The following is a 15820-nucleotide window of genomic DNA, read 5'->3' on the forward strand; positions in this document are numbered from 1 at the left end:
TGATTGTAGTGGTAGTAAGAGTCTAAAGGTAAGTGGCATACTGTATCATTCGTCTATCAAATTGTTTTAATAAATTCTTGGTACTGTACTCAGTCTCTGGGTCTCGAGTTGTGCCACCTTGCTGGGTGTGTACACAGTATGCCAGTTGGCAGAGCTGACCCTAGTGCACAGCAAGCCTCTGGGTGTCCAAGCTAGGGTTTTGGCTCCAGGTACAGCGCAGCAACGCCTAAATTTGGCTCCAATATTGACGAACACCTGCAACCCTGACACTCTGCATAGCAACTTCTATCCATTTGCTGGTGTACAATAATAATCTTTTATGAATTATTACTCAGTCCTACATCTTTGCAAAGGTTTGAAAAAAGGAGCATGCTTTAAAAGTGATAAGAAAAGGAGACACGTGCTAGACTGACAAGTACTTACTAGACTGACAAGTAGATTGACACAGATTGACAGGATGACAGGTGGCAGTCAATGTCTCACCTTCCTTGATGGCGTCACGTCTGCTGAAAAAAGTTCTGAGACATATAGATACCCTAATTGTTGTCTCGCATACACAAGTGTCAGCTAACACGCACTCGCTAGCACTTCAAAACTGCCCCGTTTAGCAGTCGCCTCTGATGTGCAAAGAATCACAGCGTTGGCGAGCCATCCTGCCTGCTCCGACAGCAAAAAACATTCATTCTCTCGATTCCCTTCAAGTGTACGTGTGCCTCAAACAGAAAAACTCACAGACATCCACTATAGTAAAAGGCGACGAGTTGCAATCATCGAATTAGATAACGCATGCGTAACAGCTGGGCTGAGTGCGTCTAACGCACGTTACGTTGTAAGACATGCCTCGTCCGTGGACTGCTACTGCGAAGAGACTGCGAACGTTGAGGGGAATCAAACGAAAACCTCCTGAACCTATAAGAAGGTGGAAAGTAGTGCGAGGAGATTGGGTGAGACTGTTACTCTACACATTCTCCTACTGCTTGTAACTGTATGGCATCTCGTGCTCATCAGGTTGAAGTTTTGGTAGGAAAGGATAAGGGTAAGCAAGGGAAAGTCATTGACGTCGACAGATCTCTCAACAGAGTCTTCGTGAAAGGTCTCAACACGGTACAATACACTAATAAATATCAGAGGCCTATTAATATTAATAGAGTAATAAGTAAATAGACTAATATATTATATAGTAATATATTAATTATTAAACAGCCTTGAGTCTTACTGATGTGGCTATGATAGCATCAGCGATACATTCCACCACATGGAGAATTCAAGGGAAATTATGTTGCGAGCGAAGCTCCTCTCCATTACTCAAACATTTCTCTAGTAGATCCGGGCAACATGTAAGTAATTCAGCTACAGTCGAGAAAATTCTACAATTAATTAAGTATTAATTACAGGCAAGCAACTAAAGTGGGTTATAGATATTTGGAAAGTGGAGAGAAAGTGAGGGTGTCTAAACGGACGGGAAGGATTATTCCCAAACCCGTGGAAGCATCAGAAAGGAAAGACTTTAAGACAAGAAGTGGATATGTAGGTGAGTCATCTGGAATGGATTGTGTCCGACTGCTGGTGGTACAAGTACCATAAACTAGTGATGTGGTGTACACTGACAGACATGCAAAGCACGTGTGTGTGTGTGTGTGTGTGTGTGTGTGTGTGTGTGTGTGTGTGTGTGTGTGTGTGGTGTATGTAATGAGAGACTTTGGTGTGCAGAAGGAAGAAAAGATACTAAAGCCGACGATGTGACCAAGCGAACGTATACGCCAAGCCTCCAGCTTTTCGAGGAAGAAATCTTAACTAAATTGGGTCCACACCCACCACAGTGACATCCATCTGTAATAGCAGATTATTATTTATAGTCTCCATGCTTGTAATAGACATGTAGTGTACCTACTGAGCATCTTCTGAAACAGAAAGAAATGATATACTGTAAATCAAGAAAATTTCAAAGTCCATCAATTTTTGCTGCTTTCTCCCTCAAACAGCCAAAATTAAATGACAGGGATATACATTGCTTCTGATCACTAACACAAGCATGGAGCCCCACCCTGTTGTCATGAGATAGTACAGTGTAGTGTACCTTCAGTACTTCAGTACTAACTCCCCCTCTCCCCCCTGAAACATCTCCCCCTGAAAACAAATACTCGCGATCATGTTTCTAAGTGCAATTGGCTTGCTGTCAGGTGTTACAAATGCTACTTGTCAAAATATACAATAGCAATAGCATAGGCAAAAATTAAAATCTGACAAAACATTTACAGGCAAAAGGAGAAATTTTTAAATGGTGAAATTTTCTTGATTTACAGTAATACTGTACATCCAGAAATTTTTGTAAGCATGAAATTTTTGTTATTTTTGTAGATACCCAGCTGTACTAAAATAACATGAATACTAAAATTTAGAGATAGATGCACTTGAATTCAGCTACAGTACAGTACCGATGTCCTGTACTAAAATAACATGTACAAACTAAACTACTTCATGGGCAGAAGTATTAATTAAGATTTATGAGTATTGAAGTGTTTTAATATGAGTTGATGTGTCAACATATTATGTATGTAGAAATCTTAGTGTCGTCGTAGCACGTTCATCTGCCAGCTGTAATATCATACGATCGACTGTCTTAGAGCAGTTCGGTATAGTGTGTGTTTACGCCTTCCATCACAAGCTCTAGCATTGTGTGTAAACAAATTGAAAGCAATGTTTGGCAGCTCGAAAATCACGTCTATCTCTGCACACTACATACATACAACTAGCCATCTCATTCACTGTGTGGGTATGTTGGTAGAGTGACCGTGCACAAGGGTTTGTTATTCATCGGTATCTGCAGTGGATTGTCCCCATATGTCAAACCCAAAGCCATGTGACACTAAAGTCACAATGTACATACTTACATACATTTTATCCCCAATCACAACATATGCGGGTATTGATCTACTGACTATATCCCATGAACTGTCACAAGGGTCAAGTACTCCCCATCAATCAACATAATTACAGTGTCGACTCATCCTAGCATGAGATGTGATTGACTACATTGACATGCTCGGCAGGCCGTCATGTCGTAACCAGACCACGACAAGAATCGGTTGTACCAGACTTAGCATCGTCTGTGAGACAATCTTTCCTTGGCTTCGCTTGGCTCGAGCTGTTCAACCTATACAAAGTAGTACACGTATTAGTTGCCACCAAAGAGCAAGACAAACATCAGAATTGATTTGGTCCATAAATACAATTCAAGGAGTTTGAGTTTGAAAGTTTAAAGAAGAACACTCACCAAAGTCAACCATCTCTCAGATGAAAGCTGTCACTTCATGACAAAACCCTTTGCAATTGTTTACTGCAGACGTACCTGTGTGTGCGTGTTTACTACCCGTATGTGTCCTCAGAGGAACTCTGATTGCTGGTTGCAAGGAAGGCCAGTATCTGCACTTTCAAGGTAAGAATTGTGAAACATATGGTGTCATTCAGTCAAGTTGTGATTTATTGACTAAAACAAACTGCGACTCAAACTTATCACGCAAGTATCGACTGTGTCAATACAACTGTGGAGCCTCAAAAGGAGAACCTTCTTAGATTAGTTCATAGATCATGTCTCAATACATTTTTTTGGGTGCATTAGGAGCACTTGGTATGATTAAACCTAAACTAGTTACTTCCAAACGAGGACAGAGAGTGACAACTCGTGGCCCATTCTCTACTTCTGTGGTTGGCTGGACTGTAAGCTTCCCGCAGGAAGATACTAGGCCTTATATCTTTCTTTCAGCAAGTTTTAGTATTTGGTGAGAGTTCCACTTTAGTTAACTCAGTGCAGTGCATTACTGCAATGCCTATGTTTCACTACCTACACCCATTGGCTCAAGCTAAACATGCAGCCAGTGTCAAGCTGAACCAGTGTTGCCGCTGACCGATCACCAAATAGCCAAATGTTACAAACAGATGTAGCTGGCGATAAAATGGTAATGCCTTCTCACCAATTTGGATGGCTGTTACAGTGTACCATGTACACCTTTCTCTGGATCAGATCTTGCAAGCACAGTCGTTACAGAGTGCAAAGAATGGCAATTACCGCAACGCATTGGAGCTCCATTAAAAGGCCTATCTATTGCACATGCTCTATCTATGTTATGCACACAGTGGGTACACTCTCTTTGCGTACTGCACAACTTCCGCAATTAGAGTTGAACTATAGAAATAAGGTCCTGAAGACGCCAGAGTGGAAGTACAGCGGATGGTAGAAACAACTAGAAAGAGTTAAGACGACAATGATAACCTCATTGATGCCGACAGATATAGCTATAAACATGCAGAAGTGCCGAAACTTCAAGACTTTGAGTTTGACGAAGCCTTTAAACTTTGGTACTGAAGGATGACATTGAACGCTTAAGTGTGGTTTGTAGACTCAGTCTTTAAACTTTGGTACTGAAGGATGACATTGAACGCTTAAGTGTGGTTTGTAGACTCAGTCTTATACCAAAGTCAAGTTTCTTTGAGCACAACACGTGCATGTCAGATTTACTACATTTGTTGTGACAATAGATGAATGCTGCCCATCTGTTAGACCAGGTTAAACTTGAATCAATAGTAATGTCACTGTTGTCGTTTAGATAATTGTTAGCAGTTTGATGTTTACGCAAAGTTTTTCTTGGCTCTGAAATAAAGTGCTTGGCTACAAACGAACACACTCCTTTAGCCAAGTGGCTACTAATAAAAAATTTCCAGCAGAAACACTAGCATGAACCTATACCAAGTACGAAATTCCTAGGAATATGTGTGACAACGTACACCAGAAACCACAATTACAAATTGATCCATTGGAGTTTGGTGTGACTGATACCTTACAGACCCACAACATCAACAACCATTGGACTCTAAAGTTGTTTATTGAATGAGAACTCGAGGTGTGGTTAAAGACCTCTAGGCTCTCCGTAAAACACAGAAAAACGAGAAAGTAAAATGCAAGGTTAGCATTGCCAATTCACGAATGCCAGCATCACGATAGCCTCAAACTGTATCAACCTTTGGTTTAGTCTAAAGTTTGATGCTAGTTGGATACCTTCAGATGTAATACTATGTGACATTAGCACCTATAGTGTCACCTCTCTGTCAACCCAACCATATCAAAGTAGCACCAGACATGATCTAGCCAATCAGTCCATACCAAATGTCTAGTACATGCAGCTGGTGCTACTGACTAACTACCGTTATTGTACTCACCCAGACAATGGTGAGTTGCCGTCTCTCTTGTCGGCTGAGCTCTCTTCTTCGTTTCTAGCCTTTGACTTCCGGCGCTTTTTTACCTTACCATACTTCTCGGTAATGAAAATGATAATCGCAAGAATAATAACTTCGATAATGATTCCAAGCGATGGCCAGAGAGGTCTCAGCTTGCCTAGAAGATAAAGCAATCGTGTGAGCAATTTTCTGGCCAGACGTTAACAAGTGTGTGTGTGTGTGTGTGTGTGTGTGTGTGTGTGTGTGTGTGTGTGTGTGTGTGTGTGTGTGTGTGTGTGTGTGTGTGTGTACATGTTTTCATTAATGCATTTCAAATTGACACACATCCACAACTTACTGTGAATTCGAATGAGAGTGCTGTTAGAATCCGTCATATTTCCAACTCTGCCTAGACACTTGTATACACCACTATCACTCGTAGCCACTTCCCGTACCACCAACCTACTCTTTACAACAACAAGCGGAGTGACGTTTGAGCAGATGATACGCTGCTGAACTGCATAAATCGAACATCCAGCAGCCGAACAATTAGCATTACAGACGACATTTTCCAAAGTCACTCGTGATGTCGTTCCATCACATTGACCTTGAGAAAAGTGTTGTACACAAGTACTGTCGTTCGATGACACAATAACTCGGCCTCCGATTGTCCACTCGACCTTTGGTTCAGGGTATCCTTGAACGGAGCACAAGAGATCAAAAAAGCTACCTTCTTTGAATGTTTCACTCTTCTTTTCGTAGAAATCAGGAACAACAACGGGAGCAGCTGCCAATAGTAACATACATGTTACAGTCTTGCAGTCACAATATTGTGTGTGTGTGTGTGTGTGTGTGTGTGTGTGTGTGTGTGTGTGTGTGTGTGTGTGTGTGTGTGTGTGTGAGCGCGCATGTGTGACATTTACCTTGAATAGAAAACGTCTCAACAGTCGTATCGATACTGTTGCTTGCCTCACAACTATACTCTCCAGCCATCGCTCTCTGACCGTTGCTCAACTTCAACGTCGACTCAGCTCTCCCATTCTCACTCAACCCAGTAACATTATAACCACTAGGATTCTTCACACCAACTCCACTTCCGACTTCTCTCGAATTGATAACCCGGCCTTGACGCTTCCAGACTATCGTCACAGTCAAGTTCGACTGACCAACTGCATTACAGTTCACTGATGTTGTCCCGTTTTCATTAAGTCTACTAGTTTTAGGTGTAACGTTCACTACAGGTGCACCCTCAGTAGATGCTGCAAAAAATAAAAGAAAAATTTCGGTCAAGAGAGCCACAGGTGCACTGTATTGTATCCAACAACTTGATTGTTCGTAAACAGCAACACTGGCAGTTCAGTGAGCTGTTACTATGTCACTAGATATGCAACCCTGTTTGTTGTCATATTGGTGTGTGTAAGTAAAGTGTGTGGGTGTAAAGTCCTATTCCTCTGCAAGATCTCATATTTGGTGCTGCTGTGAGGTATATGTTGTAACAATGGATATATGTAACAAAACAATCGTAGGCTGAACCCCCTTGGAAGACAGATTGACAGACGACAGACAACCACATAAATAAACAGACAAACAGACAGACAAAGAGACAGAAAACAAACAGACAGACAGACAGACTTAGGGACCTCTAGGGTCCTAGTTCTCTTAGAACTTGATTTTTAGCGTAGACTGTAATAATGTCTTGTATAAGAAATGTTTGTATTGACAGACAGATAGATAAACAGAAAGACAGACAGACAGACAGACAAACAAATTATTTTATTGTTACAGATCCTCTACTTGTACACATCCTAAACTTCTATAATGAACCAGTCCTTCACAGCGAAATACTTTAAAACATAGTGGATTTGGATATGTAAATTAAAGTCAAAAAGCTTGTCCATGTCATTCTTCGTTTCTGAAACTCTTGACAACTTTTTGAGGATTACTTTTGCGTTGCATCTTTGAAGAATCAAAGAGAACAGTTTCATCCAAAAAGTTTTGAATTGTTCGGCACTACAAAAGGGGTCTTCCTCCATACGGCTGCACTGTTTTGAGAGAGTGTGCAAGAAGGCATCAGCTTGCAGGCCCCATCTACCAAAGTGCTTAAACACTAGTGGTATACACTTTGATGACGTCCCTCCCGGTAGAATTTCTCCTGTATACTTATTGGTCTTCTTCTCTTCTCTTGCGCGGGTAGCAAACCCATCCTCCATGCTGTATCGTTTTAGAATGCCTTGACTAGATTTTGTCCTGATTCTGCATCAAAGAATGTAATGTCTGGGCGATCCTCAGTGTTGACGTATAGATTTCTTGGTTCTTTCTCGTGTGGGATATGTAGGTCACTCATGCATTCACTCCAGCCATGGAGAACAGAGTTATGGGCCCAAAGAGGACCACCTCCATACTTACAGACCAAAAGGTGGTATCCTTGGGGTCTATAACTCGACCACAATCGCATACATTCGCCCATTCAGTGAATGGCAGAGGCAATCCCAGTCTTAGATAAGATGCAATGGAAAACTTGTTTGCTTTATGTGCGTGCTTACCAGAAGACGGTATTACTTCTAGCCATGATCCTGCGCCTTTTCCCTGTAAACATTGTAACCTTGCTGCATCTCTATCAGAGAGGACACGGGCGAGCAGGTCACCAACTTCACTGCTGGCAATCTTGGTACATAGGCGATACTGTAACTTTCGTGGGTATGAAATGAAATCTTCAATGGACTGATTTTCCTCTGATTCATTGTCGACTGATTTTGGCAAAGGTGGCAATAACTGAAACACTGGCTTTAGAGTAGAGCCAATTGATTCTGGAACTGATTCAGACTCTTTCAGATAGTTGATCAGGTCAGACATTGATGAGAAACGACTAGGCAACTTGTTCATAGTCTGACACCATGAAGATAAGTAAGCTGCATGAGAAACTTGTCTGACCTGTGTTAGACCAAGTCCTCCAAACCTGATCTTAAGAGCTGCTTGTTTCCATGCAGTGTCACTGAGGTGACTAAAACCAATAATGCTCAAGTCAGAGTGTCCACCATGGAGATCCATTGGGGCCGGCCCTTTTTGCAGCGGCCATTCATCCAATCTTATGTCAGGCAGTGAAAAGACATAAGTGTTACCATTCTAGCGTATTTGAATGACGTTTATGCAGTTGGACCGACCCAAAGTCTTCAAGATGTTTTAGATGACCTAAAAACATCTTTATCTTCAGTGGATGTAAAAATCTGTGACAAAAGTGCGAGCTGTATTGCCCTTCTGGTCATACCTGTGACTTTCCTACTCCGGTATCTCATGATGGCATGATCATTTTGGGAACACCAGTTGGAAAAGCAGATTTTGTTCGTGCCCATTGTGTTGACATTGCCAAGGCTGGAGATAGACTGTGTTGTGAAATGTTGAAATTAAGCAACCGGCAAAGTTCTATGCTTATTCTCCATTACTGTCATGTCCCTAGGCTGAACTACTTGGCTAGACAAGTGTTCCCTTGTGATCTGGAAGAAGCTGGAATCATTCATGATGAGTTGACCAAGAGAACCTTCATGAGCATTACTGGTTTTAGTCACCTCAGTGGCACTGCATGGAAACAAACAGACAGACAGACAGGCAGACAGATAGATAGACAAACAGACAAAGAGACAGACAGAAGGACAGACAAACAGACTGACAAAGAACAGACACACAACAAGTATCCTCTGCAAACAATATCATAATAGTACCCTCACTCAAAGACAAACACACAAACACACCCAACCAAAAACAAACAGACACACAGATAGACATAGAAACAGACTAAGGTGCTCACGTTTGGTATGCCTAAAATGCATCAGAACACGCTTACGTTGTGTTTACTTTCATCTAACATCCAAACTCAATGAGACAGAGAATTTCATAACGTTCTCACCCACAGCTTGCTATAGCAGGCAAGCCATTCACACACACACACACACACACACACACACACACACACACACACACACACACACACACTATGCTTATAGACTTTCAGTCAACACACTCCTCAAGCCCACCATCATACCACATGCACTACATACGTGACATCGATTCATCAGTCACACATACACACCCCTACTCAACACAACCCATCAGTCCCTGTATGCTAAAATCTTAAAACCCGTTGGGGATACAGACGTTCACCTAAAACTCCCAGTAGGTGTCCCACAATTGTAATCCAGAACAAACTGCCTGGATCTACTAATGACACATACCAACCCACCTCATGTATAGTACAGCATCTCGGCCTCATGTATAGTAAAGCATCCCGCTGCCACAGTATCCCTAACCAACACCCGACTCTTGATGAAAAATAGTGACACAACAGTCACACAATGCCCAATGACTCTTGATGAAAAATAATGACACAATAGTCATACTGTGTATTGATGACAGATAAAAGACCAACAACATATCAAAATATCACTGGCTGATGTCACCAATCTCGATGGGAGAGACAGATAGTATGGACGCCTTTTTCCTAGAAGCTCCACTCTAGCCATTCTCATACTCCCTCTTCTGCCTTGTGGCATTCATAACAATCATCAAGGTAATCAAGTCCCAGTTATGTCATCAACCACCAGAACAACACCCATCAGTTGCCACAATCTACACTAAAAATTCACTATCCACAATTGACTAACTAAGCTACATACGAAATCGAGCATTAGACCTGCTTATTGGAACACGGAACACGGACCAGAGAAAACAGAAGTCGCAAGACGATCTAATTGCGGCTACTACTACTACGTACAAGCGTACTTGTACATCACTACAGACCACACCTCCACAGACCGGATGTAACTCAGTCCCTCTAGATACAGCAAACCGACGCACACTCGACTCTCGCAAATCATCATAACACGCACCATCCGGTCCATACAAGGACCCATCACAGTAGATACATCAGAGGATATGACAATGCCCACTGACCTTTGCTCGCATTCAATAAGCTATATTTAGCCACACACAGTTTTAATCATGCACTGCGGCATTTCAATTTAGTCATGTCTCACAACAATAGAATTGAGCAAATAAACGTGGGGCGACCGCGGACGACAAATTTGGACGAAATTTCGTCTGGAAATTCGCGAGACGACGAGAAGGCGAGCGTCTACAGACGCCAGACGAAGCCGTGCTCAACAGATGCTACTGCTTTGTTACTGTTGTCGTGTTAGAGTCGTTGGAAGGCGCTTTATGTCGAAATGTAGCACGTTATGAGTCTCACCTGTCACCGGTGCTACGCCCGTGACGAGTAGTAGACATAAACTGACGTATCTAGCTAGTAACCGCATGTAGTCCATCGTCCTTGTGGCATCTGCGAACTCCAGACGCCAGTTGCCGTTCAGCCTGCTCAGACCAAATTGAGGATCGTACTGCGCATGTCGTTAAAAAGTCCCGTAGCAACGACGTCACGTGAGTCACGTGAGCTTAATTCGTGGCTGCTCTACGCAGTAGAATCAAGTTGAATCTAGTTTGTTCAGCATTTTATATTACATAGAATTGTTGTGTCGAACTCCAAGACTCCCGTAGCTCCAACCAGTGTTGCCAGTCGAATTTGACAATGAGACCCAAATTGTGGCTTCAAGGGACACTTTGGGGCCACAACTGTTGATATTATTATTATTTTTAAATCGTTGATATTTGAATGCCTGTATTCGTATTCAAGAGTTGCTGTAAAATACATGAAGAATAGTCAAACACATCAGCCTCGTCTAACTAGCTAATATGACTATCCGGGGAATAACGGGGGCGGAGTGAGACAAATACTACACTGTACATCCTGGATATTGCCTGAGTGGTGTCTAACACAAGTAACGTCACTTCTAGTTTCTAATTAGATATCCGGATCCTGTTACAGTGTACAATACTGTAGTCTTGCGTAGCCATGGCCAAGCCCTCTCTTGCCGTCATGCTTTCGGCGAGAATGGCAGCACAAAGGCAAGAGGGAGTCTGACTTTGCGCGACTACAGTGTCCCCACGTATATACGCCCATAACTTCGGCGCGGCCTATCGCGGGCTCCCGAGGTCGTTAGATGCGCGTGGTCCTTGATGCGAGGGCTTTGGCTTTCTGGTAATGTAATTATGATGTCCCAGAACTTCTAAAAAGTTAGTAATACAAGATAGTGATTGCCTGTTGTTAGGGGCGTTGCCTGGTACCACTTGCTGGATAAACTTAGCTCCGCCTTTCACTGTTGCAATACTATGCGGTCGCACGGCAACTGCGTCATATCTTGCACTTGTCTTCTTTGCCGTGCGTCGGTCAGAAACAGAGTAAGTGTTTTGAACGAGGTTAGTTAGACGCAAGCGAATGAGTACTCCTGTTGACCCAGAGGAGGGTCCCCATGTTGAGAATGACGGGTTAGCGTCTCCTTCGCTGATGTCTGACTACGTGAAAGACCTATCCGAAGTTTCTTTTTGCTCCCTAGAAGTGGTAAACAACATACTGCAACTCGGAGATGTCCGTTCAACTATGTTCATTCAGCTAGCGGAAACCGATGTCTGTTTGTTTGAGCAACATGACGGACCTAGTACAAGCTCGCTTCCAGTCTTTCATGCCTCTAGACGACAGGATTTTGCTGGTCGACAATCGTGCTGTTCCGTTTGCAGGCAATGAAGGCACCAGAGGTAACAAATATTTACATACAGCTGTGGCCAAAAGTTGTCGGACACATGTCATGTTTTATGTAAATTGGTCATATTTGGTTAGAAATGCAGTTATAGCTCAGTAATAAATCCAATATAACAATTATAATCTGAGATCACAATATTTTTATTATAAAATGTCAATTATGCCCAAAACTAACAAAACAGTATCATTAAATATATGGAGTAACATGTAACCTAGGAAAAGACATCATTTGAGATAGGAATAACAGCAACAAATTAGCAATATCACAGCAATAATTGCTACTATTTTGTACACAGTTCCTTGGCACGGATCAGAGCTGATATCCTTGTCGGCATGCTGTTCACCAGGTTCTGGCACCTCTCAGGAGCTACCCTCTGCCACTCGTCCTGGAGTACAGCCTTCAGCTGAGCCTTGCTGGTCGGCTGGTGACATCGGGCAGCTATTTTCAGGTCGCCCCACAGGTTCTCAATTGGGTTCATGTCTGGTGATTGCGGCAGCCAGTCCATCACCCGAACATTGTTGGTCTGAAGCCATCGTCTTGTTGAGACTGAGGTGTGGCATGGAGCATTATCCTGCTGGAATGTGTAGTTCTGGCCAATCCGGGACAGCTCACGAGCTGCAGGTAACATTGTATCATGGAGAATAGCCTGATACTTCTCAGAGTTGATTGCTCCGTCACAGACAGTCAGCCTTCCAACTCCAGAACTTGACATGCACCCCCAGACCATAACGGATCCTGAGCCATGTTTCACTGTGGGAACGATGCAGTCTTTGCTCCACTCTTCTCCAGGCCTTCTTCGTACCCTCACATTCCCTGGAGTTGCGAACAACTGGAAACTGGATTTGTCAGACCATAGCACACGGTTCCACTGTCTTTGAGTCCATTTTTTTGTGCCTATGAGCCCAAGCCAGCCTCTTCCTCTTCTGGTCAGGTTTGATGAGTGGTTTCTTTCTGGCCTTGCATGACCTCAGACCATGGTCTAGCAACCTTCTGCAAGTTGTCCTGACGGAAGCAGTCACAGCACCACCATTAGTCCATTCTTGGTGCAATTTTACTGCTGTTTTCTTCCTGTCTCGCAAGCTCATCCTGCACAGGTTCCTGTCGTCTTGAGTGGTGGTGACCCTTGGCCGTCCAGTGCGGCGCCTGTCCCTCACACTACTGGTTTGACGGAGTTTCTGGAGCAAGGCTGCAACGCCAGCAGGAGATTTACGAACCCTGCGAGCAATTTGGCGACAGCTGAGACCCTCCTCATGCAGCACCTGGATCCTGATCCTCTCTGCCTTGGTGTAGTTCCGTGTCTTGGCCATCGTGAGCTTGGTATGAGTCAAATTGCTCAGAAACTTCTGCTAGACTTATAGCTACACTTGTGCAATAAAATTGTGGCTTTTAATATAGTTTTATAGGCTATTCTCTAAATGGCGACAAACACATCTGTAATGGGATACGTAGCTATTGGTCAAATAATTGCTATACCAAGTTTAAGTAATTTTGTCATCCCTAAACCTGCTTAAATATTGGTGTATTATACTCTCTTTGAGTAAACTGGTCATAATGTTCAGTGCAAATCCTGGTGAGAACCATATTTTTTACTTTAACTATATTTTTTAAGATGTCCGAAAACTTTTGGCCACAGCTGTATAATCACAGGAAAGCATGAAACATGCATGCGCGTTATACTACTTAATTTGCACGCACGCTTGCATGTCTGCAGGCTGACCTATAGAATTGTCTTGTATACGATTACGTTGTAATTTCACTATTAAAAATGGCTCTTGTCTTATTAATTTCTGGACGTGTAGACGTTGATTTCTGAAAGGCATCTGCAGGGTGAATATGTGCTGTAGTGCAGTCTGACCTTGACGCAATGAAGGTCTACTTGGATGCCATGCAGGATACCCCTCCCCCCTCCCCCCCCCGTCAGCAGAAAGAGAAGGGCGTCGATTTCAGCCAGTGAGCTGCAAGTAAGGTCAAGCACTTCTTCACCTGCTACTAATGTCTGGCACAAGCTAGATGGAGACATTGACACATACAAATCCAGTTAGGTGCCATAGAGTCCAACGTTGAAAGACTCCACTACAGACTAGAGAACGTCGACAATAAATTAGAAGAATTTATTTCTTTGGCACAAAGTCGATTCGACTCAAGGCGATCACACTCGACAAATCTGGCAACGATGATGATGAAACTACTGGGATGCCGTATATGCCACCTGTTCCCCAGGATGCCAGTCAGCATAACTACTTGCTGCCGTCAGTGGCTAGGATGTGAAACTTGTTTCACCAAGCTCTCGGTGTCCTTTGTGCAGCGCCAGGTGGACTGTTGAAAAATGTTGCATAACAGTGAGGGGCTTAGAGGGCTGAGGCTCATGGCACAGGAACTTAGGAAGCATCTTGGCGGCAACGTGGTTCATGATGAGAATTCTAGCTCATCTGAGTCCGACCTCCCGCCTTTTGCAAGATCTATATCCTCAGTGAGGTCGACAACTGCTACTGCTGCAGCTGGTGCTGATGATGACAATGATGGCCCCCTGCAGCAAGTCTAGTCCTGCTTGACTAGACTGACAGGTACACAAGTTGCATACTAGCCTAATTTGCATGCCACTATAGAACTGTAGACGCGAGCTTTAAGCCTGGTTCACAGTAGACACTGATGCCGACATTGACGCTGATGCTGGAATAGAAATGAATCCTATTCCAGCGTTGTCGTCGGTGTTAACATCAAAGGATGCCGCCCGCGTCAAGGCGGTGTCTTTGATGTTGACACTGACGCTAGACTAGAAACACAGTACAGGAAACGTGCTGATGTAATTAGTAGAACCTGTTCCTAGTTTAATTGAATCAACGTATCAGGACGTGTTGGATTGCACCCCTATGTTGTCCAGTGCACTCCCTACCGAGTACTGCGTACACTGCTACTCGTTCTTTCAATTTTCTGTTAGTTGAAATCCGGCGATCAGTTCATATATACAACTATGTCCGCTTTCTCGTCGGCAAAGCAATTCCTAATATATACTGCACCTAAACATTTCTAATTGGAAATATTAAAATTTTAAATTTTGATTTTTCAAAAGATTTGAATGCAAAATTTAAAAAATGGAAACGTTAAATAAAAAATAAAAAAATTAAATACTAAAATTGAGACCCACTGACGGTCACTCTCACTACAGAAGACCGAATGATGCTCAGTCTTGTTGTTTTTCAGGCATTTCGATCCTTAGTTGTTTGTTTAGGTTTAGGTTCTTTGTAGCTTTTTGGTTGTTTTCTTGACTGTAAGTGAAAAATATTTATGGATGGCGTACTACAGAATGTTGCACATATTCATGTTGTCATATCTTTACGTTAAAGGCATCAATCAAAAATCCCCACGATGAATATTTTAGAAATCGTCTCTGCTATGTTATCCTTGCATTCCAACTTATTCCGTTACTGTTTTGTAGAGATTTACGACCACATGTGCACCCCTCTTCAGTGGCCTTTCTCTTCAATATCTCAAAAATGAAAGCACGTTTCAAAAATCGACACAATCGTTACCTAGATAATCATTTCATGTCCCTTTCTGCAAAATAACTAGTTAAATAATGAAATTCCGTAGTGTAAAAACGAACAAATGTGCAATACGAAGAAAATGTGATTCCTCAAGCGAGGCTCGCTGTAAAACACATCCGTTTGTTGAGTTCTTTCACAACTAAATGCAGCTACGATTGCTGAATCTTGTTGCCGAGTTTCGTCGATAGACATGACAGGACATTTGAATTACGCGCACTTTTGTTGCATCACTCCCGGATAAGCGTTTATGCGTGGGGCACTGCACTAGATACAATTCTAGTATTTAGAACGAGGCTGTGTAACTGGCAGCTGCTAGTGTATATCTCTACAGAGCTGCACAGGGGCGTCAGAAGCAAACTGATACGGCCTAATGCGTGTTAATCAGGCATGGTCCTACAAATTCTAAGCGCATGCTAACTA

General features: G+C 42.9%; 4 protein-coding genes across 4 annotated transcripts; 1 reads left to right on the forward strand and 3 right to left on the reverse strand.

Annotated features, from left to right (window-relative positions):
• The first annotated feature begins 751 nt into the window (after positions 1 to 751).
• LOC134191894 (large ribosomal subunit protein uL24m-like) lies at positions 752 to 2530 on the forward strand. The gene is made up of 5 exons (XM_062660531.1): positions 752 to 944; positions 1009 to 1104; positions 1234 to 1337; positions 1395 to 1531; positions 1711 to 2530. Exons 1-5 carry the CDS (start codon positions 837 to 839, stop codon positions 1821 to 1823), a joined length of 558 nt encoding a protein of 185 aa, XP_062516515.1. The 5' UTR covers positions 752 to 836; the 3' UTR covers positions 1824 to 2530.
• Positions 2531 to 2803: 273 nt separating this feature from the next.
• On the reverse strand, positions 2804 to 10594 carry LOC134191892 (uncharacterized). Its single transcript, XM_062660528.1, has 5 exons — positions 10451 to 10594; positions 6135 to 6470; positions 5570 to 5998; positions 5215 to 5389; positions 2804 to 3154 (listed from the first exon to the last, which is right to left on the reverse strand). The coding sequence occupies exons 1-5, from the start codon at positions 10524 to 10526 to the stop codon at positions 3055 to 3057; spliced, it is 1116 nt and encodes a 371-aa protein (XP_062516512.1). The 5' UTR covers positions 10527 to 10594; the 3' UTR covers positions 2804 to 3054.
• LOC134191893 (uncharacterized) lies at positions 7225 to 8482 on the reverse strand. Its single transcript, XM_062660529.1, has one exon. It carries the CDS (start codon positions 8257 to 8259, stop codon positions 7552 to 7554), a length of 708 nt encoding a protein of 235 aa, XP_062516513.1. The 5' UTR covers positions 8260 to 8482; the 3' UTR covers positions 7225 to 7551.
• Positions 10595 to 12700: 2106 nt separating the features above from the next.
• Positions 12701 to 13162, reverse strand: LOC134192490 (uncharacterized). Its single transcript, XM_062661228.1, has one exon. The coding sequence runs from the start codon at positions 13160 to 13162 to the stop codon at positions 12701 to 12703; it is 462 nt and encodes a 153-aa protein (XP_062517212.1).
• Between the last annotated feature and the right edge of the window lie 2658 nt (positions 13163 to 15820).

Source organism: Corticium candelabrum, chromosome 16 (assembly GCF_963422355.1).
Source record: "Corticium candelabrum chromosome 16, ooCorCand1.1, whole genome shotgun sequence".
Taxonomy (NCBI): domain Eukaryota; kingdom Metazoa; phylum Porifera; class Homoscleromorpha; order Homosclerophorida; family Plakinidae; genus Corticium; species Corticium candelabrum.

Excerpts from the sequence above, each read along its gene's own strand:
- LOC134191894 (XM_062660531.1), top strand. The coding sequence starts at position 837 with ATGCCTCGTCCGTGGACTGCTACTGCGAAGAGACTGCGAACGTTGAGG. Across the intron at positions 945-1,008 it reads AAGTAGTGCGAGGAGATTGG|GTTGAAGTTTTGGTAGGAAA; the intron begins GTGAGACTGTTA and ends CGTGCTCATCAG. Across the intron at positions 1,532-1,710 it reads GACAAGAAGTGGATATGTAG|AAGGAAGAAAAGATACTAAA; the intron begins GTGAGTCATCTG and ends TTTGGTGTGCAG.
- LOC134191893 (XM_062660529.1), bottom strand. The coding sequence starts at position 8,259 with ATGGATCTCCATGGTGGACACTCTGACTTGAGCATTATTGGTTTTAGT.
- LOC134191892 (XM_062660528.1), bottom strand. The coding sequence starts at position 10,526 with ATGGACTACATGCGGTTACTAGCTAGATACGTCAGTTTATGTCTACTA. Across the intron at positions 6,471-10,450 it reads GGGCGTAGCACCGGTGACAG|CATCTACTGAGGGTGCACCT; the intron begins GTGAGACTCATA and ends TATTTTTTGCAG. Across the intron at positions 5,999-6,134 it reads TGAGACGTTTTCTATTCAAG|CTGCTCCCGTTGTTGTTCCT; the intron begins GTAAATGTCACA and ends TACTATTGGCAG.
- LOC134192490 (XM_062661228.1), bottom strand. The coding sequence starts at position 13,162 with ATGGCCAAGACACGGAACTACACCAAGGCAGAGAGGATCAGGATCCAG.